A 25,382-nucleotide genomic window follows, 5' to 3' on the forward strand; every position below is an offset into this window, starting at 1 on the left:
GCCTCAGGGCATGGACATGCCCCTGGGGGCACGGGATGTCCCCGCACGTGTCCCCGGTGTCACCACGGAGGGTGTCAGGGGGCCGCAGAAGCAGGAGGGAGGCAGAATCCTTTAAAAACTTGTCCTTTATTAGTCTGTTGGCAGCGATTCCCCCTGCGTAGGGCGTCCCACCCAGTTATATCAAAGTGAGTAACATGAAGGGAGCCGGGGGGGTCGCAGGGCGGCGGGGACAAGCCCCCCCCACGTTGTCCCCTGCCGCCGGGACCCCCTCCCTCCCTCCCTCCTTCCCCCCCCGGTGCCCCTCGTGCCCCCCACTCGGCCTGCCCCCCCCCCGGGTCAGCTCTCGCCACCCACCCCGGGGGGCAGCACCGGGGCAGGGGGTGTCAGGGGGGTCCCAGGCCCCCCCGCAGGGAGCGATAGCACCAAGGGGGACAGCTGCTCCCCGCAGTTTATTCCGCGCTCCCTGGGGGGGTCGGGGGGGAGAATTCCCGGGGTGGGGGCAGGCCCCGGCGCTGCTGCCGCACCGTGGGGTCCCTCCCGGGAGCGTGGGGCCGGGGGGCCAGGGGGGGTCTCAGCTGGGCTGGGGATTTACATTCTGGACCATGCAGTAGCACCAAAGTTCATGAGGTTATCGGTGGGGCGGGCGGTTACTTCCGCTTCCTCCCGCAGTATTTCCCTTGTGCGCAGCCGACTCCACCTGGGTTGGGGGGGGGGACACCGGGTCAGCCCCCCCGGGCCCCGGCAGGGGGCTTGGAAGCCGGGCAGGGGTGGTGGGGGACCCGGCGGCGCTCACCTCTAAAGCCCAGGGCCCCGAGGGCTCCTCCGAAGGTCTTGGGGGGCTTCCCTGCGGGGACAAGACGGAGAGGGTGAGCGGGGTGGGGGGGCTCCAAGGGTGCCCCCTGGGGAGGTGACCCCCCCCCCACTGTCCCCAACCCGCCTGGCTGGGGCGCACTCACCGCCAAATCCCAGCTGGCCGCCGACCCCACCTGAAAGCACAGCAAAGCCTCAGTGATGCTCGGCCCCGTGCCCCCAACCCAGCCCAGCCCCACTCCCCGTGGCCGTGTCCTCGTGCCCTGCGGCTGCGTGTGTCCCCCCGGGCAGGGCACGCAGGGGAAGGTACCTGGAAATATCGGTGACACGCCAAAGCCGGGAACTCCAGGCCCTGGGGAAAAAGTGACAGCCGGTGACAGCGCTGCCACCCCAGCCCTGCGTGGCCGCAGTGTCCCCAAGCCTGCAGCAAGCTGGGCGTGAGCTGCCCCAAAAGCCCCCGAGCCCAGCAGCACCCCTGGGTGCCCACCCCACGAGGCTGTGGCGTGCCCGGGGGGGTGGGGACAGCAAGCGGGGCAGTGCGGTCGGTGACAGGGTCCCACCCTGGCCCCCGGCCCCGGCACTCACCTGGCAGCCCCCCAACACCAAAACCTGCGGGAAGGGAGAGCCCTGGTGAGGGTGGCGGCCGTGGGGACAGGGATGTCACCCCGCTGGCCAGGGCTGTCCCCGCTCCTTACCTGGCTTGGGAGGTTTTCCAGCAGCTCCTGGAAACAAGAGCCCTGCAGCAGCAAAGGTGGGTGTCAGTGCAGCCCCCCACCAGCCCAGAGGGTCCCCGGGTGTCTCCACGTATTGGGGACACTGCTGTCCCATCTCCTGTCCCCACAGCCTGGGACACGCTGGGGCTGGGGCCCTTGGTACCTGCTCGGTGGGGGCCGTCCCCTCCCATTGTACCCCTGGCAGGCAGCAGGCACAGACGGGGCACGGTGACAGCAGGGTGGGGACACGCCGTGGGACCGCAGAGGTGCCCCAGCTCCCTCAGGGTGGGACAGCACCCAGCTGGGCACTGCTCCCCCAAATCCCAGCCCAAGGGGTCACAGCCAGGAGGGGACAGAGGTGGCCCTGAATCTCCTGCATCCCCCCGATGCCCCTTCCTTCTCAGCACCCTGCACAGACCCCTCTGTGGGACCCTCAGTGCCAAGCCCACCAGCACCACTCACCAGCTCCGAGGCCACCAGCTCCAAGGCCACCAACTCCGAGGCCACCAACTCCAAGGCCACCTGTGGTGAGGAGCCTGGGTGAGCACTCCCAGGGGACCGTGGGGACGCAGCGCAGGGCTGTGGGGTCTGTGCCCAGGGATTTGGCCTGGGGTGGGAGGTGGGGACCAGGGACACCAGGCACGGCAGCACTGGCCTTGCCATCGTTCCTGGCTCACGTGGTGGGGGGATTTGCAGGGAGCATCACAGCTCCAGCACCAGCCCGGGGTCCAACCTGCTGCTCACCCAGCCCCACACAAGCCCAGACCTTCCTGATGCAGCCCCATGCCCTGGGGGAGCACCCCCTGCCCGCACAGCACCTACCTGGGATGCCACCAACCCCTGGGACTCCAGCTCCGGGAACTCCTGTCGGAGAGAGGCAGTGAGACCACGTCCCCACAGCCTGCACAGGGAGCTCGGGGGAGGCAGTGAACACCCAGGGGTGGCCCTGGCACCCGTCCCTCCTCCCCCAGCACAGAAAGACCTGGAGGCCTTCTGCTTGGTGCCTTGCTGCAGGCAGTGCAGAGCAGGAGGAAAATGTCCCCAGGGTGACTGGGGTGGGAAGAAGCCACCGTACCGGGTGGCACTCTGCACCCAGGGGTGACAGCGTGCCATCCCCCCCCATGCCCAAGGCTCCACAGGGCATGTGGGGACATGAAGAGGGGCCAGCACCCCGATATCAACACGGGGTGCCCAAGGGGGAGCAGGCTGGGGACGGGTGGCAGCGATACGTACCGAACTTGGGAGGCTTAGCACCTGGCTGCACCCCTACTTGGGGGATGCCTGCAAAGCAAACAAGGGCACCGCGTTTAGGACAGGCACCCCCGTGCCCCCCATCCCATCCCACCCACCCCCCACATCTGGGTGCAGTGCTGCCCTCACCTGCCCCGGGGAGAACGCCGGCACCGGGTACCCCCACGCCTGGCACCAACCCAGGGACGCCGCCAACGCCGGGTGTCACCCCTGGCACACCGGGACCACCGGGCACCGCACCTGGCACCCCTCCGACACCGGCACCTGCAGGACAGGGGGTGAGGACACAGCCCAGGGCTGCATGGGGCTGGGCAATGCCGTGCCGGCATACGCTAGCCCTGCGTGGAGATGGACTCACCGTACTTGGCTGCCTTGGCTGCTGCTTTTGCTGCTGCCGCCGGACCTCCGACTCCTGGGACAGTGAGACAAGGGTCAGCATCCCCGGGGGGAGCCTCCCCAGCAGTGCTGGGCAAAGCCCATCTCTGCCACCTTGGCATCCACCAACAGATGGCCCCGAGCTGACGGAGACCACCGAGGGTGTCCGAGGTGTCCGTCCTGCCCCAGCCCTGTCCCAGTGCCAGCCCAGCTGCCACCACCGCCTGCCTCACCTGGGACACCTCCAACGCCGGGGGCCAGGCCACCCACACCAGGAACCAAGCCACCTACACCAGGAGCCAGGCCACCCACACCAGGAGCCAGGCCACCTATGCCAGGAGCCAGGCCACCCACGCCAGGAGCCAGGCCACCTGCCCCTGCAAGAAGAAGGAGAAGGGCTGGGGCTCCAGCTCAGGAAGAGAGACGGGGGCTGCGAGAGGGCTGGGATGGACGGAGGTGCAGGTGGGAGGGCGGTGGGAGAGGTGGTGGGAAGGATGGTGGATGGACGGAGGAGGGGGTAGTGGATGGGTGGGTGGGTGGGTGGGTGGGTGGGTGGGTGGATGGATGGATGGATGGATGGATGGATGGATGGATGGATGGATGGATGGATGGATGGATGAGGGGATGGATGGATGGATGGATGGATGGATGGATGGATGGATGGATGGATGGATGGATGGATGGATGGATGGATGGATGGATGGATGAGGGGATGGATAAGGGGATGAGGGGATGGGGGTGCGGATGTGTGAGTAGAATGTAGGATGGATGGATGAATGTATGAGAAGGCACATGGATGATGGACCTAGGAGCCTCCATGCACACCAGCTCTCTGGAGAGCATCCCCTGACGCAGCCAGGACCTCATCCCACGCGCAGAGTTCTCACCCCTCACCCCGACCCATGGGGACCCCATGCAGTGCCTCAGCCCCAGCTGGGGAAGCAGCCTGGAGCGGGGAGGTGGCAGGAGGCAGGACGTGTGGGGTAACCCCGGGGTGAGCCCGTCTTACCATACTTGGCTGCTTTGGCGGCCGCTTTGGCAGCAGCGGCGGCAGCAGGGCCAGCTCCTGGGGGAGAGGGGAAGAGTGAGGGGCAGTGACGGCCTGCAGTGGCCACACCAGTGCCTACTGGCCAGCACCACTGCGGGCATCCCTGAGCATCCCTTAGAGAGCATCTCACCGGGTACCAGACCAGGCACACCGACTCCAGGAACACCAACGCCGGGAACACCAACTCCAGGAACGCCAACACCGGGTACGCCGACTCCAGGAACACCGACTCCAGGTACTCCAACTCCGGGAACACCGGCTCCAGGCACGCCAGCTCCTGTTACACCAACTCTCATTACACCAACCCTCAGCACACCAGCCCCAGGCAGGTGCCCTGCTCCTGCAGAGAGGACCAGGGATGCGTCCGAGCCCCACGCCCCAGCCATTTGTAACACCTCTCCCTCCTTCCATCCCAGCACAAAGGACGAAGGTCTCTCACCAAATGCGGCCGCTTTCGCTGCAGCCTTCGCTGCGGCAGCAGCTGCTGGGCCACCCACTGCGGGGACAGAAGGAAGGGTGTCAGGGGGAGCAGAGAGGCCAGCACCACGCTGTCCCCTACTGTCCCCAGCCCCTTCGCTCACCTCCGACACCAGGCACCACGCCAGGGACACCAGCCACGCCAGGGACACCAGGCACGCCGGGGACACCAGCAACGCCGGGCACACCGGGCACACCGCCGATGCCAGGAACACCAACACCAGGAACGCCAACGCCGGCTCCTGCAGGCAGCGAGAAGAGAGAATTTGGAGTGGCTGAGCTGTGGGACAAGGAGGGAGGTCTGCCCTTGCCATCATGCCATGGGGAAGCACCCCGTGCCTCATCCCTGCAGGCGGCTGGGACACGCGCCTGGTGCTGGGTCGCCCAAGAGGCTGGGAAGTCACCAGCACAGGGAACGATGCCACGGGGGGCTCCAGATGATCCTTGGCATGAGGAGATGGAGCCTTTCAGCCCAAAAGGGCACAGAGAAGTGGCTGGTGGCCCCCAGTAGCCACCTGGAAGTGCTGGGATTTAGGGAGAGGCTCAGCAATGAAAAGCTCACTGGTGTGTGAGAGCAGGGGCCAAGAAGATTGCCAATTTTCTCCCTAAATCCCATCCACTTATTGCTTTTTTTTTTTTCTTCCTGCATGATGCAGAAAACAAATGAAAGAAATGGCCAGCAATGGTCTAGCCCTCCCCTGTGCCTGCTCTCCGAGCCCAGCCTCCCAGCTTCACTGCTGTGCAAGGTGCTGGGGTGCCAGCCCCTGCTGGGACCCGCAGTCCTGCTAGACCAAATCAGGTGTGCTTGCCGGATCCCACTGTTTTTTTGGAACGAAACCAAAAATTTCAGACAAGAACCAAACAAAGTCAGTTTGTTCTCATCCATTCACCCCCATGAAACACCAGTAGCATCACGGCCTGCAGAAACCTGGGGAGGGACAGAGGCAGGGGACAAAGGCGAGCCCAGGCGGAGCAGCTGGGAGCCAGGCTGGGCACATTCAGCGCCTGGATGCTTCCCCATAAAGATCCACCAGGAGTGATCTCCAGGGCAAAGCCACCTGCCTGGTGGCACCCCAAGTCCCACAGAGGCATCCCCAGGATAATGGAGTGGATGGGGGTCTCCTTGCCCCCTACAGTACTTACCATACTTAGCTGCCTTTGCTGCTGCTGCTGCTGCTGGCGTTCCAGCTCCTGAGGACAGGAGAGAGAGGGACCCTGAGCCACCTGCCCCCGTGCCACCTGCCGTGGGGTCAACACTCACAGGAACAGTCACCTGCCACCCCGGGGACACCTCCGACACCAGGCACCAAGCCGGGGACACCACCGACACCAGGCACACCACCGACACCGGGCACGAGGCCTGGCACACCTCCGACACCAGGCAGCACCCCTGCACCTGGAGGGAAGCAGAGCAGTCAGAGCACCCCAAAATTCCCCATGCTGCCGGCCCCAGAGCATGTGGCTATGGACCCCTCAAGCAAAGCCAGAAGCTGGAGCATCAGCGGGCTCAGCACCTCCCAGAATGTCTGCTAAGGGACCAGTGCCCACATGCGCATCCTCCAGGGCTGGGGCGCCCAAGCTGGGGCTCCCACTTGCCCAGCAGGCACGGGCATGGGGTGGGCTTCCAGGAACAGCAAATCCCCCTGGCAGCAGATGTTCTCTGGCTGCTGTGCTGCTCTCCACCGAGCCCGGGGATGCTTCCACTCCTGGGTGTGCGATGGCCCCGCCGCTCGCACGCACCCGGGCAGGGGATTCCCAGCTCCCAGCCTGGGAGCCCACGTGGCCGCTCGGGAGCTGGTGGCAGCTGGCGGGACCCCGAGGTCCCCCAAGGACGGGCTCGTAAATCCCAGCTGCTCCCGGGGCTGACGCATTTCCTCTGGATGCTCCAATGAGCGCGTGCTTGCTCCTGCGAAACCGGCTCCCTCTGCCAACAAGGGGAGCAGCGAGCATGCGATCTGCAGAGCCCAGCTTGTCCCTCTGCTCATGAGCCCTGCCTCGCTGCAGACGCCCTCCCAGCGGGACTGCAGGAACTGTCACAGCCTGGACCTGCCACGTCCCCACGTCCCCCAGCACAGGCAGCGGAGGCTTTGCAATGCCAAGCTGCTGCAAGAAGGGGGAAAGCCCCCCTGCAGCCTTAGGGGGGTGTTGCAGCCCACAACGGCTCAGCAGAAAGGATCAACTCGCCCCAAGCATGGGCACGCAGATGCCGGAGCCATGCGGGAGCCTGGGCTGGGCGAGCATCGCAGAGGGCAGCACCCTGTGAAGCCACGCCAGCACTGCTCAGCCCTGCTGAGAGCAGGGACTCACCGTAGGCTCCTGCCTTTGCTGCTGCCTTCGCTGCTGCCGCTGCAGCCGCCGGCCCTCCGACTGCCGGGGTAGCAGAACAGAGTCAGGGGTGTGGGATGGGGGGGGGACATCGGCATCCGCACCCCGGCGCTGAGCCCAGCCTCACCTCCAGCTCCTGGGACAACGCCGACGCCAGGCACCACGCCGCCAACCCCTGGGATGCCGCCGACCCCTGGGATGCCACCAGCCCCGGGCAGGACACCGGCTCCTGGGGGGGGGAAAAGAGGATGTCAGTGTGGGAAGGGGACACCACCGGCCTCCCCCAGCCTGCGAGGGGGACAGCAGCCACCCGGGCGGGGACACAGGCACTGTTTGTGCCCACGGAGCACAGCAGGGTGCTAGGTGTACAGGGTACTCACCGTACTTAGCTGCCGCTTTCGCTGCTGCTGCCTGTGCTCCAACTCCTGGGGAAGGACATGAGGAGCTGCTGAGGGCCTGTGGCCACCCCAGCACAGCCTCCCCCGTCCTGGGGACTGGTGCCTCCCACCAGCAGCTGCCCCCTCTCCTTAGCAAGGTGACACAGCCCACCGCAGGCTATTCCTAGCCCCTCTCTGGCCACCCTGGGACCAGACAATGCTGTGTATCCCATCCAGTGACCACTGAAGCTAAGGGGGTGCTTGCTCCCCCTGCCATACTCTGCGGGTCCCTGACACCCCACAGGACTGCTGGGGAAGGGGCCGTACCTGTCCCAGTGGGGTACCCAGCCTTTCCAGCACCAAGTCCTGCTCCTATCCCACCAGGTCCGAGACCTGCAAACACAAAGAGAAAACACAGCAAGGTCAGGATCTGGCCCTCAAGAGGGAGGGCGAGGCAGACAGCAGCTCCAGCCCCACATCTGGGGACATGCTGGGGACACCCGAGCCAGCCCCAGGCTGGAGATGCCACCTCAAACCTCCCTGAGCAGAGCTGGCTGCAGCACACGATACATCCTAGCCAGCATGAGCCGAGAGCTGCTGGCTGCTGACCCCATGGCACAGGATGCCCAGCGTGGGGGGTGCCCGTGGGCACCACCCCATCCCCGTCCTTCTGCCCTGCCCGCGTCCCCACCCAGCGTGGGTCGCTTTGCCCCGGGTCAGGGTGCCCCTCACACAGCCCAGACTCTGTGAGCAGCTACGACCGTGGAGCAAGGGCTATGAGCACTCACCATAGGGCAGCTTACCAGTGCTGTAGGGCAATCCATAGCCACCTGGAGAGGAGAGAAGGCGGCTGGTTAGCACCTGGCTGCTGGTGGCTGTGCCCCCTCTGCCCCGCAGTGTAGCCCCTCTTTGCCAGCTGGCTGTGCAACGCGAGCCCTCAGCACCGGGGCTCCTTCCAAGTCAGGAAAATCTTTTTTTGGGGTGCGCCCCCACCTCGTGACGGGACCTCCCGGAGGTGCCCCTCTCCGCAGCAGCTCCAGAAGTGAGCCCCATGCTGAGGGCTGCAGCACGCAGGGCTGGTTTCCAACATGAGCGTGTGTTTGCCAGAGCCTCCCGTGACCCTGTTTCGGCAGGGGGCCCCCCAGGAGCCCCGCGGCGAGAGCCGTACCCAGCTGGCTGCGCCAAGGCCGGCTCCAAACGCGAGGCTTTAATTGGAATCAGGGCTTGGGAGCCTCTGCTGAAACGTGACCTCATTAGGAGGTCGGCAAGAAGGGACGGCGGGGGATTACAAGAAGGAACATCGCGGCCGGGGAGGTGGCTCCTTGTGAAAGAGCGGTGTCCCATGCGTGGGACAGCGCGGGGATCCCCGCCTCTCTGCATGGCGGTGGCCACAGCCTGAGGAGCAGGGACAAGCTGCTGTGTCCCTTCTGGTGGCAGCTGGGGCCGCACACGGCAGGGGTGCCCCGCAGACACCCAGCTCCCCAGCCACGGGCAGGGCCGGCACCTGTGGCCAGGATGCTCGTGAGAAGGCGTCCCTCCAGGCATCCCCTCCCACAGCCACATGTGTGCACCACATTTCCCCCCACCCCCCCGGCAGCCCTTTCCACCGGGTGCCACACAAGGCTGGACGGGCTCTGCATCCAGCAGCTGTCCAGGGTCCCCAGGGGCACCCAGTGCCACCAGCGCCTCGCTTGCCCCAGAGCCGCCCGGCACTGACTGGGTGACACCCGTGGAGGTGGCACCAAAGGTCCCAGCCCTTGGAGCTCCAGGGGTTTTGCTGGTCCAACCCCAGCTCCACAGAGCCACTGCCACCCACCTGGATGGTGCTCACCCCCTTGGCACCAGCACGAGGACAGCCACCAGCATCACCAATGCCGATGGACGCAGCGGCTGGCATGGGAACCGATTTTCCCAGCCCTGAGACCACCTTGGTGTGGCTGGGCACTGGGGCACCATTCCCTTCTCTACGACACCAGCTGGGACCCTGATTTCAGCCACAGCATCAGCCTGCACCCCCAGAAAGTGGGGTGGCCTTGGGGACCCCTCCTGAGTCAGAGCAGCCCAGAGCAGGAGCTGCCCAGGGCATTTTCAGCAATCCCTCCAGAAAGGAGACTTTCCTCTGAACATGTCATTTTCAGTGCTCACCCCTCGTCCCCTCTTGCCCTGTGCTCGCCAGCTCCGGCACGCAGTGCAGGGGACACGGGGGACACAGGGACGTGTCACACATCTTTCAGCAGCTCCCAAGCCCACCTGCAACATCGCCCTGCTCAAACCAAGAGCTGTGACAGCCGGCCCAGTGTGTCCCCAAGCTGCTGGGGAGTAACAAGGTGGGATCCTGGGGGACACAGGGATGCACCCAGCACCTGAAACCGGGCTGGGGGACAGCACCGCTATCCTACTGCACCCTGCAAGGGGTGGCACCACCACCGCCACTGCCGGCCTTGCAGCCGCAGGGACAGGGGTCCCCAGGGAGGGAGAGGGGTGACGCAGCCACTCGCTGCTGGTGGGGCTCCCTCCTCCGATTTAGGCACGGCAGCTCCCCAGAAAGTGGGTCAGCCCCGTCTGGGCTGCAGGCCACTGGCAGGGCCGCCGGGACGTGGCCAGGTGCCCGCACCAGGCACCCCATGAAAGGCAGTCTGGGGCCGGGCGGCCAGACGGCATCCGATCTCCGCGGGGCTGGGTCGCCCTAACGAGCATAACGAGCCTCTGCGGGAGGAAGCGGGCGCTGGCCAAGTATTTCTGCTGCCGCTCGCGGCCGTGGGCCCTGGCGGGGGAAGCCGGCAGAGCTGCTGGGTCTGGCGCCCGTGGTGGGGAGGGATGCATGCCCCAGGGTGGGCTCCACCCCAGGATAAAGCCCGTGGACCTACTCTCACTCTGGCACCCCAGGGATGTGGATCCCTGGCCAGATCTGGCTCCTCTCTTCCTGCCCTGGATGTCACTGGGGTGGCCCCGCCAGCTGCTGGCATCCCCGGACAGGCTGTGTCACCTCGTCCCTGCTGCCTGGCACTGCCATCCTGCTGCTGTCCCTGCCGGGCACGGCTGGCTGGGGACAGGCAGGTCTGGCACCCAGCGTGGGGACAGGTGACAGATGCCACTGGAGCAGCACAGGCTGGGAAAGGGGTGCTGAGCGCCCCTGGGCTGGGGCTGAGCATCGTCTGTGCGGGCAGTGAGGAGGGAGACCTGCCTTGTGCTCCGTCCCCACTGCCAGCCTGCTGGTGGTGGCCTTGGTTAGCGGTCCCCAAGAGGGGACGTTCAGCCTGGGTGAGCGTCTGGTGATGCCCAGCACATCCCCTGGCCCCCAGGAGCCACAGAAAGCAGAGGATTCCTGGAAAGATGTGCCTGGTGCCAGGAGGGGGCTGTGGAGCCAGCCTGGGATGGCCTTGCCCAGCGCACATCCCCAGAGCACGCCTGCTTGTCCCTGGCACGCCTGGCAGCCAGAGGAAGGCACAGCATCACCCTGGGGCCGGGAGCAGGAGCAGCGGCAGCCCTGGGCAGGATCTGCCCTGGGGGCTGTGGGCAGCAGCTGGAATCGCCCGCCCAGCAGTGCCCGGCTCCGTCCTGCTGTCCCCTACCAGCGCCAGCACTGCCGGGTCCGGGGGACCCAGGGCCGCCGGGGCTCAGCCCGGGGCAGTGAGGACGTGGGGTCCCCCTGGCACTGCTCGGGGCCCTCACCCGCACCCCTGCTGGCTGTGGCCGCTTACCTGGGAGCTTGGGAGCTTTGATGGGATACCCCAGAGGGACTCCGGGCTGCTGGCCTCCAAAGCCTCCCAGTCCTGCAAAGCCAACAGCAGACGCTCACCTGGAGCCCTTGCCCAGGCTGCCACCAGACCTTGCGAGAGGGGGGTGCCCGCGGCACCCCGGGTCCCCGGCCACGGCTTGGGAAGCCCCTGAGGCACCTTTTGGTGTGAGGAGGCCACAGCAGTGATGGAGAAGCTTGGAAAGGAAAAGAAGGACAGGCGGGAAAGAGGGAACACTCACCAGGGATTCCTGCGAAGGCTCCTGCTCCTGGGGAGAAACACAAATGTCCCCGTGAGTCATGGGGCTGGTCCCCAGGGCTCCACAACAGCCCGTGACATCCTGCCTGGGCAGCGGGGGGTGGCCCGCGGACAGCCCCGGACCCTGCCGTGCGCGGAGGAGCAGGGACGTACCTGGACCTTTCGCCTTGACGCCGGTGCCGGTGGGAACGCCAGGCAGCACCCCTACGCCAGGGAAGCGGACACCTGGGATGGAGCAGAGGGGACGGGTGAGCGTGGTGGGGCCTCTCGGTGTTACTGGTACCCCAGACCCACGATCTCTGGCTGGGTGCAAGGGAAAAACCCTCCAGACCTTGCTCCTGGCACAACCCAACCGCCCCCACCACCCAAATCCTTGCCAGCCTGCCCAGCTCAGCACCCTGCACCCAGCACCGGCAACAGCCAGAGGGGACGCGCTCCCTGCAGCCAGACCCAGCCGTGGGGCACCCGAGCCCCCCCCAGGCTGGAGGTGGGGTCCTGCCCCCCCAGCCCTCACCCTCCAGAGGCAACCAGGGAAAAAAACGGAAAAACTGAGCTGCTTCGGTTTTGCTTGTTTGTATTTTTCTCTCCAGCCCCCCCCTTTTACAACTGTCTTTCATTATAACTCACGCATTTGCAGACATGGAAAGACATTCCTGACCAGCAACAACACACTTCCCATTCTGACAATGTCGAAACATCTTGTTTTCACAAGTTTTCCTCCCCAGATTGCTTTGCAGTGAGGAATTCCTGCCCCCGCCACCCGTCTCCTCCCCTCACAGCCCTTGGCCAGGCGAGCTGCCCCCGCGTGGCCCACGCCAGCTCCGCTCTGTGTCCCGTGCTGGTGCCCCTTGCTGGTGCCCTCTGGCACCATAAAGATGCCACTTTAGGAAAAGTGACAGCCGGGCAGGCTGATAGTGGTGTCCCAGTGGGACTGAGCACACCGGGACGGGGACATGGGGCCAGGGCACAGCTGGCCATGAGACCACCGATGCCAGCTAGGAGGGTCGGGCACTGGGGTGTTGCCTTGGGATGGGGACCCCCTTGGAGATTGGGGTGCTGCTGGTAGGTGGGGATCCCCTCAGAGGCTGGGGTGTTGCGATGGGATGGGGACACCCTCAAAGGTTTGGGCAATGTTATTAGATGCGGACCCCCTTGGAAGCTGGGGTGCTGCTGTGGGATAGGAAAACCCCAAGAGGTTGGGATGCCGCGTTTGGGTGGGCTTTGCCTTGCAGGCTGGGGTGCCACCATGGGATGGGAACCCCCTCAAGGGATGGGTGCTGCTGTTGCATGGGGCTTCCCTTGAAAGCTGGAGTGTTGCCACAGGATGGGGACCCCATCGGATGTTGGGATGATGCAAAGGGATGGGGCCACCCTTGCAGGCAGGGTTACTGCCATTGATGGGGACCCACTCAGATGATGTTCCCATGGGTGTTCCCATGGGATAAGGACCCCCTTGGAGGTCAGGGTGCTGCTGCAGGATGGGAACCCCAGCTCACCTGCACCAGGGAGCACACCACCGCCTGGGAAGGCTCCAGGGATGCCAGCACCTGCAGGATGAGAAAGGCAGCGGTGAGCCCCCAGCCAGAGCCGTTCCCCAACCACCACCAGCCCCTCCTGGGCCGTGCACCCACCTGGTACTTTGGGGGGCTTCCCTGCCGCGCCGACCCCAGGTTGTACCCCTCCTGGGGGCACTACAGCACCTGCCGGTGGCAGAGAGCCCTGAGAACCCACTCAGCACTGCCACGGGCTAGGGGAGCAGGGACAGGGCGTTTCCTACCTGCGGAGACCCCGAGGCCTCCAGGAACACCAACTCCACCCACGCCACCAAGACCAGCACCTGGGGACATTGGGAAAAAGGACAAAAACAGGGTGAGATGCCACCTTTGAGCTGCGGGTGATTGGAGAGGTGCCAAAGGAAGGGATGGCCCCAGGGGACACCCCAAGGAGCACTGGAGATGTGTCCCCCAGGTTTGGGCAAGGGACCCAGTCCCAGGACAGGGGGCTTCATGCTCCTGGTGGCTCCAGCTTGACCAAAGCCCCTTTCTCAGCACAAGAACAGGCGCCAGGTGGGGCTGGCAGAGAGAGCAACATCTCCTGCTTGCAGCCCCCCATCCTCAGGAAAGGCTGGGCATAGAGGGGGCCCCCAGAGCCCTGAGGATGCCCAAGCCCAGTGTTGCCCCCCCAGCCTCAGAGCAGGCACCCTGAGCACTCACCAGCTTTCGCAGCAGCCTTAAGAGCAGCCGCGGATGCAGCACCTGGGAAGACGCCCCCGGGGAAGCCACCTCCTGGGAGCAGACCTGCAGCACCTGCGAGGCGAGAAGGGGCAGGGTGAGCCCGGGGAGCAGGAAGGTGCTTGCACCCCCAGGCTGCGGTGGCGGTGAGGGGTGGCGAGCTGGCATGAGGCAGTGCAAGGCAGGGTTAGGTGACATCTGCGTGAGGACAGCTCTGCGGTGCCAGCCTGGCTTGTGCCCTGCACTTCTTCTCCCTACATCCCCTCCAAAATCTGCTCCCCCCTGCACCCCTGCCACCCAGGCACCCCCTGGTGTCTTGGACTGCTGTGTGTGCCATGCAGGGGCACTGCCACCTTGCTGCCAACCCCGTGGGGACACAGGGCCCTCTCCCCTGATGCTTCATGGGGCTGCCCAGCCTGGCCACGTGGGTGGAAGTGGTGGAGGAGCCGCCTCATTGCCCTACAGCTGGTGGGGATGGGCCACCCGCGGTCCATGGGGAGGTTCTCTGGGGACACTGCACTGGGGACAGTTCTTGTCCATGCTCACCTGGCTGGAGGCCAAGAGGGCCAAGTCCCCCGAGGCCACCGACCCCTGGAAAGAGAAGCGGGCTGAGGGAGGCTGGGGGGTGCAGAAGCACCCGCACGAGGACAGGGAAGGGGCTGGGGTGCTGCCGTCCTTGCCCATCCCAGTCCCACGCAGCTCCAGCATCCAGCTGTGAGCTTCCCCTGCCAGCCACCCCAATGCTTGCTCCCTGTGCAAAGCAGGGAGGGCAGGACCCGGCCATCGTGCTGCATGGGGATGTGCACAGGACGGTTCCCCACCAGGAAAAGCTGAGTGGGGGGCCCCCATTTGCACCATCCTGGCAGGACAGATTGCTCCTGGTCTCGCCTCGCTCGCTGGTGCTCCCAGCCCACCACAGCCCCAGGGAAGGGCATGGGGGACGGGGACAGGACCCGGCCACGGTGGCATGGGGCACGTGTCCCCATCCGATCACTGCCGCTGTCCCTTCCCACTCCGCTCCGCCTCGCCCGCCCCCCACCCCGCCAGGCCATGAGGGGACGGAGCCGAAATGTTTCAGGCTGAGGAATGAGTCCCTCCGGCTGGGCCAGCGCTGCCTTCCAACATCTGGGGCTAATCAGTGCTCGCTCCCTCCAGGCGCAAATTCCACTGCCTTTGGCTCACGGCGCGGACACCGCTCCGGCTGGGGCTTCGCGGCTGCACCGCGTTTGGTTTTAATTACGCCGAAATAAAGGGCCTTGTTTTTCTTTCCACGAGCTGAAATCTGAGTAAACGGAGGTTGCAGGCCCCCGCCTGGGGCTGGCGCTCCTGCGGCGCGGAGCTGGGCCGAGGAGGCCGGCGCACCCTGCCCCAGGCACAGCGGTCCCCATCTGAGAGCATCTCCCCCTGGGCCACGGGGCTCTGGACATCTCCACCAGCACCAAACCAAGCAGCCTGTGCTGCCCTAGCACCTCCCAGCTGTGCCTGGCAGTCCGTGACCTGCCCCAGGATTGGAGTCCTCCAAAAGGCCCAGTGCTGTGCGTCCTTCTGCCTGCATCCCCTCCCTGTCCTAGTGGTGGCCCTGCCTGTCCCCTCCTCTCTGGGCCAGACGAACCCCAGCAAAAGCTGCCCAGCCACGAGTGCAGGCAGGCAGGGGACACCTGAAGACCAGGGCTTGGGGACGGTTGTGGAGGAGGTGGCAGCACGCTGAAGCTGGGGACAAGGATGAAGGCGCACGGAGCCCTTGGGGCTGTTGAGAGCTTGGTGAGCACAGCAGGGCAGCACGGAAAGCGCGGGCAGCTGCTGGGGAACATCCTGTCCCCACGGCCTCTTCCTGCACCCTGGCTGCTGGCACAGTCGGCGAGAGATGAAGGAAAGGTTTCTTACCTGGTTTGAGAGGTTTTCCTCCAGCCCCGAGCCCTGGGGGAGATTGAGGGAGGGTGGTCAGATGTGCCCCTCCCTGCGGTGTGTCCCCTCTGCAGGCATCCCGGGATGGGGACACCGGGTGGGACGGGCTGAGCCTCTGCCCTGCCACCCCCTCCCCGCCCCAGAGAAGGGTCCCCGGCACTTACCTGCTCCCAAACCTCCAACCCCAGCACCTGCAAGCAATGACACAGGCTTAGCACCCACCCCTGCAAGCTCCCACCCAGCCCTGCCCACGCTGGGGGTCTGGGGACACAAGCAGATGGGGTGTCCTCTGTGGTGTCCCCAGGACTTGAGCCAGAGCACTGGGGACAGGCTGTCACCCTGGGCCTTTGCCTCTTGTGGCCAGGGCTGTGGAGATGCCAGCCCTGGGCTGATACAGCCCTGTCCCTATGCTGTGGTGCTTCAGCTGCCCAGGGCAGGGTGTCCCAGCACCCTGGTCCTGCTCTGCTGGGCTCAGAGGTGCCCTGGGTGCCCACCCAAGGGCCTGCCCATCGCTGTGATGCCCCCACACTGCCCAGGTCCGCTTACCTGGGAAAAAGCCTCCTCCTGGGACTCCCCCTCCCGGGATAGCACCAGGAACCCCTGCAAGAGAAGAGACCTTTGCTAAAACCCCCGCAGGGATTTGTGTGTCCAGCTGGGCTGGGGGGGCACCCCCTGGGATGGGTGCAGCTCTGTCCAGATGAGGCAGGATGCACAGCCCCAGGGCAAGAGCCGAGGGCAGCTCCCTGCCTTTCCTTGCACACCTCAATTTCTCCAGCAATACGGTGGTGATGGGGTCTGGGGCTGCCCCAGGGTCTGACGGGGTGGCAGCAGGATTTGGCCCTACACCATGGGGGGAGAGTGGGGGGGATCCAGCTCTGCTGCCCAGACCCCATCCCATCACCCAGCCAGTGCCATCTCCAGAACCACCTCCCGGCAGCTCAGTGTCCCTCTGTCCGCCCCTGTGCAGTGAGAAGCTCCCAGGCCCCTCTGCTTTCCAGGGCAGGCAGCGGTGGTGCTCAAACACCACCGTGATGCTTTTTGGGGTGCTCGGCTTAGCCCCTGCTCTGTCTCCTGCAGGACACCGTGCGGCAGATCAATGGTCCCTGCTCCATCGTGTCAATGGAAGGGGTGGAGACAGGGTTTGGGGAACAAGGACACAGTGCAGGGGATACTCTGCTTCTGGCAGGGCTTTCTGGCACTGGGGGGCTTGCAGAGGGATTTGTGGTGGGGCTGTCAGGGCTGCGGGGGACTCTTAATGGAGCTGGCAGGAGGATTTGGGGGTTTCTGAAGGTTACAGTGGCCGGAGGGCACCTGGCACCCCCAGGCAGGCAGTGGCACAGCCCTGGGACAGGTGGCAGCTGGGTGGCAGAGCTGGCACCCAACAGGGGGGGCACCCAGTGCTGCACATGGAGCACCCTGCGTGGCAGGGACAAGGGCGTCCCCTGCACCCTGCTCATGAGTGCCCTCCACGCGGAGCACCAGAGGCAGAGCCCCCTCCCTGCCTCACGGGGACAGGTGCTCATCTGGGGGGGCACACAGGCACAGGTGAGGCATCGGGACACGCGCACCCCCATCAGGACGCATGCACAGGCAAAGGACGAATGTCAGGACACACACGAGGAGGACATGTGCCACTGTCCCCACGCACATCAGGGGACACGTCGGGCTCAGAGCCCCCCCCGGCAGCACCCCCATGGGCACACACACACACGGCGTGTTGCCCAGCCGATGTGCCCCAGCGGTGCCAAGCAGCGGGATTTGGCCTCGCGCATCCCCAAACCATGGGCTCGGGGCACGAGCCCGTTCCCGTCGCAGCTGGCCTCCCCGGAGCGCAGCGGCCGCGCTCGGTCATCGCTCTCCCCGCTGACCGGCCGGCTTGCCCCGCCGCCCCAGCCCAGCCCAGCCGGGTGGCAGCCAGCCAGGGCTTACGGAGCAGCTCCCTTTCCCGGCACATTCCCCCGCCTGCACCCCCCCGCCCCCCCCCCACCAGCTTGGAAAAACAAAGCCCAGCTCCTTTGCCTGTTCCCAAACATCATCCGCACATCGCCCAGCCTCCCTGGCCCGCCCCGCCGGGAGGGGATGGCCACAGCCAGCTGCGTGGACACTCCGCACAGCGTCCCCAGGAGCAGTCCCCATGGCCAGGCTGCACCCTGCTGCTGGCAGGGGGGATGCTGGGTGCCCTGGGGAGCCCCCGGCCCCCTGCCCCATTGCTGCCTGGCGGAGCCCCCCAGAGAAGCCGGGAGGAGGCTGTGCAGCTCACAGTCCTCACAGGGTGTGCGAGGACATAAAGGCCCACGGGACACCTGCCCTGGGACTCCCCAGGGGGCTTGCAGAGGCCGTGCTCAGCCCTGCGTGCCTCTCCCATCTCAGCTCCACACAGTCCCAGTGCCTCATGGCCATGCGTGTTCTGGAGGGTTAAAGAGGAGGTGCTGGTGTCCGGGGGTTCACCAGCCCCCTCCAGGTCAGGTCAGGAGGTGGATGGGGACCACCTGCCTTGACACGAGCCAGGATGGCTGTGTGGATCTGGGGGAGATGAGGCTGTTGCTCAGGAGCTCTGCAGGATGCTGCTCCCAGCCAGTTCTAACACCAAACTCGGTCAGCTCCACTCTCCGGCCGGACCCACACACCCTGAGATGCTGCACCAGGGCTACGGGGATGGCTCCAGGGCTGTGTCACCACAACTGCACTTCTCCCATACCCTGCAGGGAGGAGGGAAGTGCTGCCCATCACCTGGCTCGGGGTCAGATCCTGGCATGGGGGCCCTCTGCCCTCTCCTTGGCACATCAGGGATGGGGAAACTGAGTCACAGCCCTGCTGGGGCCGAAGGTCCCTGCTCTGTGTTTGCTCCTGCTCAGAGGCTGCTGGCAGGCTGGGAAGGGAGGGTTTCTCCCTCATCCCCTTTTTTCCCCACAGGGCTAGGGCTTGGCTGGACCCTGCACCCCAGGGCTCTATTTCCAAAGCTTTCCAAGAATTTGCATCTGAATGTACAGCCCTGGCTGCAGCAGGTGGTAACCCATGGAGGTGCTTCAGAACCTGGAGTGGGGCGTTGTTTATAGAAAACAGGCTTTTTCTTCCATATTCCTGTACTGTTCGGTCACTACTACAGCTGCACTATTTCAGCCTGACCACTACTTCTATTATTCCATTTCCACTACCTGCAGTGTTACTTGCAGATTCCAGTCCAAGTGAGAAATGCAGATGGTTTCTGTATTCTACAGCTTATTTCCTCCCACATCCAAGAGCGGGCTGAGGACCCACAGCAGGACGGACATGCACAGCCTGGGCTCCACTGCAGCTCAGCCCCCTGCCCCGTGTCCTCAGCCCCGCGCCTCCATAGACCCCCCCGGCCTCTTCCCGCGGGAGGCTCAGCGCTCAGCTGAGGCAGACGTTTCCCTCTTGCTGTGTGCTTTTTTGGGAGAATGGGTTTTGGAAACACGCAGTCTCCAGGCAACTTTGAAGTCGTGCCGTGTCCCGAGCCCACTGGTAGCAGCTCGGGAGGCCAGGCGGGAGCGAGAGCTAACGGGAGAGCGGGAGGCAGCCTCCAGAGCCTGGCTCCCATCCAGCCCCCGAGCCTCAGCTTTCAGAGCTTTCATCTCCGGGTGCCTGCGGACAGCCTGCACCCTGCGGCTCCTGCAAAGGGAGCAGCCCCGCCAGGCTGCTGCGGCGGCGGGGAGGGGAGATGCCATCGCAGCTGGGATGGTCCCCAGCACACACACGGTGACACAGAGATCTGACAAACCCTCCTGGTGGCCTTGCCTGGGCCATGCCTGGTGGAGATGAAGGTGCCACGGGCTGACTTTTGTACCTGTTGCCAGCACCTCTTTGCCCAGCCCAGCTGCTCCTGTGCCCCTGAGCCTGCAGGGCTGGGACCCCCATGTCCCTCTGTCATCCCTGGGGTGTCACTCCCCGGGAAGCACTGAAGGATGGGTGCCCCCCTCCAAATGCCACACTTGGCACCTCTTACAGCAGCCTCCCCGTGCAGCCGCCTGAATCCAGCCCATGGGCCATGAACAACCCTGCAACCCAGAGGGGTGCAAAGCAGCAGGGGCTGAGCCCAATCCACTGCTGGGAGCCTCCCAAATGCCACCAGCTCACCCCCTTGACTGAGCTCCCTCCGGGTGGGTGCACCCCCACCACCCTTGTGGGTGCCACTGGCCATGCCCCTGTCCCAGCTCAGCCCCCAAGGCTGGTTGAGCAGAGCTGAGCCTGTCCGGTGCAAAGCAGCACTCCAGGCTGCAGGGACATCGGTCACTCCTCCACGGGGAAATGTTCTCCAGTGTCCCTGGCAGCTCTGGGACCACCTCCAACACCCACTCCTCAGGGAGCTGCTTCCCAAAGCAGCAACCACCCCTGCAGCCAGAGTCTGGAGAGGGGGCCAGCAGCCCCAGACCCTGTGGGATCTGACCCTGGGGACAAAGTCACTGAGACTGCCCCAGATGGCAATTTCCTGAGAGCTGGTGAGCAAAGCCACCGTGGTTAAGCAAAGCCAGCACAGAGCATCACTGCCAGGCACGGAGAGTGGCCAGGACTGAGCTGCATCCCATCAGGGATGGCTCCTGGGTCCCAAGCTACTCAGGATCAGGCACTGACAGCAGCTCGGCTCCATGGGTGCTGGCTCGGCACTGCTGGGGGTGACCCTGTGCACATGGCAGGGGACAGGCCAGCCAGGGGCCAGGGTCCTGGGAGCAGAGCAGGGCGCTGGTGGACGGAGCTGCTGGCTGCCGACAGCAGCCCCGAGGGTTCTGCCTTGGGTGGCTCAGCACTGGCACTGCCCTCCCCTGCCCATGGGATCCTGCCTTGTCCCCACTCCGCTGGCCCCATGCAATGGCTCTGGCACTGTCCCCATCACTGCTGCTGCCTCTCCCCCTTTAGCCATTGCATTTTCCCCGTGCAGGCAGACAGGCACTGTCCCCCTTCAACCCAGCCCCAGCAGAGGTGCCTGTCCCACCCCAAAGCACGCCGTCCCCACCTCGCAGCCCTTTGCCCAGTTTTGCCCTTGTGGGCAGCTCCAAGTCTGTGCTGGGAGCAGCTCTCCCCGGTGTGTCTCACGGCCCCGCCATGAAACACAACACGAGCTGTCCCGCGGGCAGGCACCTGCTGCGTGAGCTGCTCCGGCTCCCTCCCGCAGTGCAGCGGGACACGGGGGGGCTCCCCGGCACACGGTGGCTTTTGTCCCCTGCCCTGGCATGTGTGCATGTGTGTGTGCCAGAGGTGCCACGCAGCCGCTGCGGCCAGTGCTGCCCAGCCGGGGTCTGGGTGGCACTGGGGACACACACAGCCACCCCGACACCGGTGACACAAGCACAAGAGGACGGCGCAGGGGCCAGACCAGGCACCGTAGTCCTGGGCCATGGTGCTCTGCAGCGGTGCCCAACTGGGGGCTTTGCCACGGCCACCACGCAGCAGCTTGCACGCATGGGCTGCGGGATGCACACACACACACCCCCAGCCCACACCGGGATATACACCGGGAGGGCGATGGGGCTCAGCCCCCCGGCCCCTGGCACTTGCAGTGCCCACCCTGCCTGCACATCCCCGGTGCCTGGGCAGGATGCGGTGCCTTGGAGCCCCCCCGGAAAGTGCTTGGCAGTGCTGCCCCGGAGAGCTGAGCGTCCCCCCGGGTGCCATCCCACCCTGCCTGGGCAATGCATGCGGGGAGCAAGGAGCCCTCCAGGGAGGTGGCACCCAGGCGGGCTGCCCTGCCGCCCCCGGTTGTCCCCAAGGCAGGGCAGGGGCTGCTCGTCCCTCCTCAGCCGGGGCAGGATGGGGAGGTCCGGGCAGAGCCTCCCTGTGCTAAGGGGAAGGAGCCTTTTCTTTCCTTACCTCCTTGCTGGGAAGCCGGGAGGATGGAGAAGAGGAGGAGGACTCCGGGAAGGAGGGGTGCAGCTGCCTGCTTTGCCATCTCTTGAAGCAATGCCCCCGTGCTCTCGCAGTCAGTGTGTTTTATCCCAGAGCTGCTTAATTGTTGCTTCCAAGGATGTGAGGGGAAGGGGGGGTGTGGGGGTTGGAAGGAGGGAGGGGAAAAGGAACGAGAGAAGGGGGGAGAGAGGCACAGGACACTACGTCATGACGAAAGGGCAAACACACAAGCCTCTCCAGGCTATTGGGCTGTATTTTTTTTTCCTTTTTCTTTCCTTTTTTTTTTTTTTTTTTTGTAATTTCTCTCCCTCGCCGCTCTCTCCAATTCTGGTGCGGCTCTGCCAAAATTGCAGGGGAGCTGCCAAGGCAGCCTCCGGCGGGAGGGGAGCGGAGGGGCGCGGAGGGGAGCGGAGGGGCCGGGCCGGGGTGGCACGGGGGTGGCACACCCCGGGTGGCACCGGGCCAGCGGCGGGGTGCAGGGGTGCAGGGGTGGGGGCTGCCCCGGCACGGCGGGGCCCGGAGCGTCCCCCGGAGCGTGCTCGGGTGCCAGGTGAGGACCCGCCTGCAGCGGGGGGACGGAGGGACGGCAGGCGGGGGGACTGAGCGGCGTTAGAAACGAGCTGACGGGGGGCGGCCGAGAAGTGCCGCAGTTGTGGCGTTGGGGTTTCTCCCAGCTCGGTCCCCGCTTCTTTGTCCCCAGCGCCCCGATACCTGCAGCGGCCGGGGATGGGTTGGGACGGGGATGGGGATGGGGACAGGGGTGGCGACAGGGACCGGGACCGGGACTGGGACGGGGACAGGGACGGGGACAGGGACCGGCCCCGCTTCCCCTGCTCTTCCCCGAGGGGTCCCGGCCCCGACAGGCCCCGTGCTGGGGCTCGGGGAGGCGGCGGGGACCCGCGGGTTCGGGCCGCAGCCGCCGTGCGCTCGGCTCGGCCCCGCCGCCGCGGCCACCGCCCGCCGTGTCCCCGCCGCTCGGCCCTTGGTGGCCGTTAGGTGGCAGCCGTGGGGTGTCGGCCAGGAGGACAGGACGGGGAATTCGCGGAAAAACGAGCCGTCTGCGCCCGGGGCTGTCCGGCCGGGGGGGCACAGCGCGGCCCGGCCCCCTCCCCGGACGGGGTGTCCTGGGGACACGGCGCTCACCCCGAGGCCCGGCCGCGGACAGACACCGCGGCCCCCAGGCCCCGGAGCGGGGGTTCTTGGCCAGCGGGCAGCCGAGCATGGCTGCTCCGGGGCAAAACCGCGTGTCCCCCCCGCTTCCAGGCCGATCCCCCCACCCCGGGTGCAGCCCCGGCTGTGCTGGACCCGGCTCTGACCCCAGGGCGCAAACCCAGACGCAGCACAGGGCACCTCGAGGTGCTCACCGCGAGCTCGGGGACAGGGAGCAGGTGCAGGGAAATGCCCCATCTGCACCCCCCCTCCCTCGTGGGCCTGTGCCCCTCAGCTCCATGCACTCCCTCCACGGCTTTAGAAACTTTTGGGAGCACAAATAATCTGCAAATCCACCCATCTCCCTGCGAGAGGTGCGAGGTCCCCAGCCTGGATGCCCACTTGAAGACGTGAGCTGCATCCTTGCTCCCCTTCCTGGCCCGGCCACTTGCATTATCTCAGCTCCAGCTTTATTTTAGAGAAAGTGCTGATGGCTGCAGCCCCCAGAAATCCAGGGGGTGAAAACTGAATAACACACCCAGTGCTGGAACACACTGAGGTGCAGGGGGCCATGCAGGAGCTGCTGGGACTCTGCACAGGCACCCATCTTGTGCTCACCTGCAGCCCCACAAAAGGCTCTGGGCTGCAGTTTCGGGGATGGGAGGGGAGATGTGAAGGAGCACCCCACAATGCAGCGTGCACAGCCGGGCTGGCTGAGCTGAATGCTCACTGCTGATTGATGTAGTGCTCGAAGAAGGAGACACACGGTTGTTAAACACAAGCTCTCTGTGCTCCAGCAAGGGCAGCAGCCCAGGAACAGACAGAACAGTGCAGAGCAGCTTTGCAGCAGCATGACCCATGGGCATGCAGACCCTGGTGGCACTGGCCAGGCTCCAGAGAACGCATCCCCAATACATGTACCTGCAAAACATGCAGAGAGCAGGACTGGGAATGTGGCCTTGCTGGAAATTGTAACTGGGGCAGCTGGACGTCTCTAGCAGCTTCCACCCCTTGCCAATGAAATGGCTCTGACTTTTGAAAGCATGTTTTGTACCTAGAAAGAATAGAGGCAAGGCAAGCTTTCCCCGCCCCTGGCACTCACGCCTGGGACTGGGATCCAAGCCCTTTGCAATTTGGCCACGGCAGAGCCAAGCCATCCATGAGCTGCCCGCGGGGAAGGGCTGGGAGCTTTCACTGGAGTTTGCAAAGTGTCGGGGAAAAGCTGCGCAATTTGGCCAGCACCAGGAAGGCACAGTTATGGGCACGCTCCTATAAGCAAGGGAGAAGGCAGAAAGCAAGGGGCCCAAGTGGAAAAGATGCTGTTTGCTGCATAGCGCAATATCTGGGTGAGAAAACCTGCCTGGAGCAAGAGTGCCTGGGACTGCATCCAGGGCCGCGTGGCAGCGTGTGGTGGACCAAGAGGTGGTCACCCCAGGGGTGCCTTGAGCACAGGGTCCCCGCTGCGGGTCTCCTCACCACAGCCAGCAGGCGTGGGCCACACGCTGTTCCCATTAACACCCCGAACAGCCTTGCCCGGCTGTTGCACGCCCAGGCACCCCGGTTGTCCCGGGGGTAGCACCAACAGGCCAAACACCGCCGTAAACACACCTTCGCCATAGCTACGGAGGAGCCCCACACCTGCCCCGGGGGGGACAGCATCCGGCACCGCGCGTGTTTACGGCGTTGTCATAGGAAACGCTGCTCGCTCCGGGATGCTGGCGGGCGTGACACAGCTTTACGGTGCCTGTGCGGAGCGCAGGGGATGCATAGCTCAAAGGAAAGCTATGTGTGAAGGGCAGATCATGCCCTCAGGGGAAGGGGCCCCCAGATGTGTCCAACCCCAGCACAAACCCAACATTGTCCAGCCGATGCTGCAGACCCTGTGGGGATGGAGATCTGTCCTTCCTGGGTCAGGGGATTTTCCTCTATCCGAACCTTAGATGTGTTTGCAGCGGGGGATATCCCCCATTGCCCAGGGCAGCACCCACGGGAAGATCTGCACTGCATCAGCTAGAGGGAGAGGAGACCTGGTGGTGGTGGAGGAGCCCAGAGCTCTGCGTTTGGATGCCAGCCCAGCGAGGGCTACCTGGGGGACAGAGGGCTGCTCTCCCCCGTGGAGGATGGCCATGGTCTGTGAGGAGTCACGACGAGCACAATTTTCCACCACATCTGCTCTGAAGTTGGGTCTGGAAAACTGGGTTTGCCCCAGCGTGCTCCCAGAGGTCATGGAGCAGGGAGAGACTGGGGATACGGAGGTCCTTGCTGCTGCCCTGCCCTGATGCTCGGGTCCAAACAGCATCACCTTGAGCAGGGTCTGTCGCTGTCTTGGGAAGCTGAGGCTGGTACATCTGCTTGGTCCTGCCTGGCATCGTATAGGCTAAAATTTTAATTTCACCTCCTCCTCCCTCTGCTGAGCAAGTGCCTAGTGTTTGTCCACCACATCTTCCAGACTGGTGTTACAGTCTTGAAATCAAGCAGCAAGGGACAGAGACATCACCTCTGCCCATGGGCAAGCACCCTTATGTTTTTGTGCCTTGGTTTACCATCTGTTACTTGCTAGCTAATGAGTTAGCACCCCAAACAGTCTGAAATGCAGACCTCTGTAAGTCTGCCTGCCACAGCATCCCAGAGGCATGCATCTCAAGGCATGGGGCAGGAGGAGGCAGGTTGTGAGGCTGGACAGGGCTCTGTAGTACCTGGGAATTAAAACAACTCTCTGCTCAGTCTAATTTTTGGTAATCAAAACCTTCAGACTTGTCAACTTCCTTGTTCAGAGCTATTTTCACTATTTTCATGTGAAATCCACCAGCGGGATGCTGGGGTGCAGTGTATGCTTGGGGTGGTGTACCTGCTGCTTGCTCCAGCCC

General features: G+C 64.9%; 1 protein-coding gene across 11 annotated transcripts; it reads right to left on the minus strand.

Annotated features, from left to right (window-relative positions):
• Positions 1-107: 107 nt before the first annotated feature.
• Positions 108-21,530, minus strand: ELN (elastin). 11 transcript variants are annotated; one of them, XM_068655833.1, is made up of 36 exons: positions 21,331-21,528; positions 16,054-16,107; positions 15,672-15,698; positions 15,487-15,519; positions 14,149-14,193; positions 13,585-13,677; positions 13,149-13,208; positions 13,003-13,071; positions 12,868-12,918; positions 11,525-11,596; positions 11,355-11,381; positions 11,078-11,149; positions 8,165-8,206; positions 7,704-7,769; positions 7,380-7,424; positions 7,127-7,228; positions 6,982-7,041; positions 5,948-6,070; positions 5,818-5,865; positions 4,779-4,916; positions 4,637-4,693; positions 4,441-4,474; positions 4,328-4,350; positions 4,159-4,215; positions 3,383-3,526; positions 3,133-3,186; positions 2,904-3,038; positions 2,757-2,804; positions 2,346-2,387; positions 1,986-2,045; positions 1,506-1,547; positions 1,396-1,419; positions 1,121-1,162; positions 957-986; positions 794-844; positions 108-697 (listed from the first exon to the last, which is right to left on the minus strand). In XM_068655833.1, the coding sequence occupies exons 1-36, from the start codon at positions 21,407-21,409 to the stop codon at positions 648-650; spliced, it is 2,199 nt and encodes a 732-aa protein (XP_068511934.1). In that variant the 5' UTR covers positions 21,410-21,528; the 3' UTR covers positions 108-647. The 11 variants fall into 11 exon arrangements, with proteins under 11 accessions (XP_068511934.1, XP_068511925.1, XP_068511923.1 ...); XM_068655824.1 differs by having other exon boundaries at positions 4,328-4,474; positions 5,966-6,070; positions 21,331-21,527; XM_068655822.1 differs by having other exon boundaries at positions 4,328-4,474; positions 21,331-21,525.
• Between the last annotated feature and the right edge of the window lie 3,852 nt (positions 21,531-25,382).

This window comes from Anas acuta, chromosome 19, assembly GCF_963932015.1.
Source record: "Anas acuta chromosome 19, bAnaAcu1.1, whole genome shotgun sequence".
NCBI lineage: Eukaryota > Metazoa > Chordata > Aves > Anseriformes > Anatidae > Anas > Anas acuta.

Coding starts and splice junctions, on each gene's coding strand:
- ELN (XM_068655822.1), bottom strand. CDS start 21,409: ATGGCAAAGCAGGCAGCTGCACCCCTCCTTCCCGGAGTCCTCCTCCTC. Junction 13,678..14,148: donor CCCTCTTGGCCTCCAGCCAG/GTGAGCATGGAC, acceptor CTCGCCTCGCAG/GTGCTGCAGGTCTGCTCCCA. Junction 2,805..2,903: donor CGGCGTTCTCCCCGGGGCAG/GTGAGGGCAGCA, acceptor TTTGCTTTGCAG/GCATCCCCCAAGTAGGGGTG.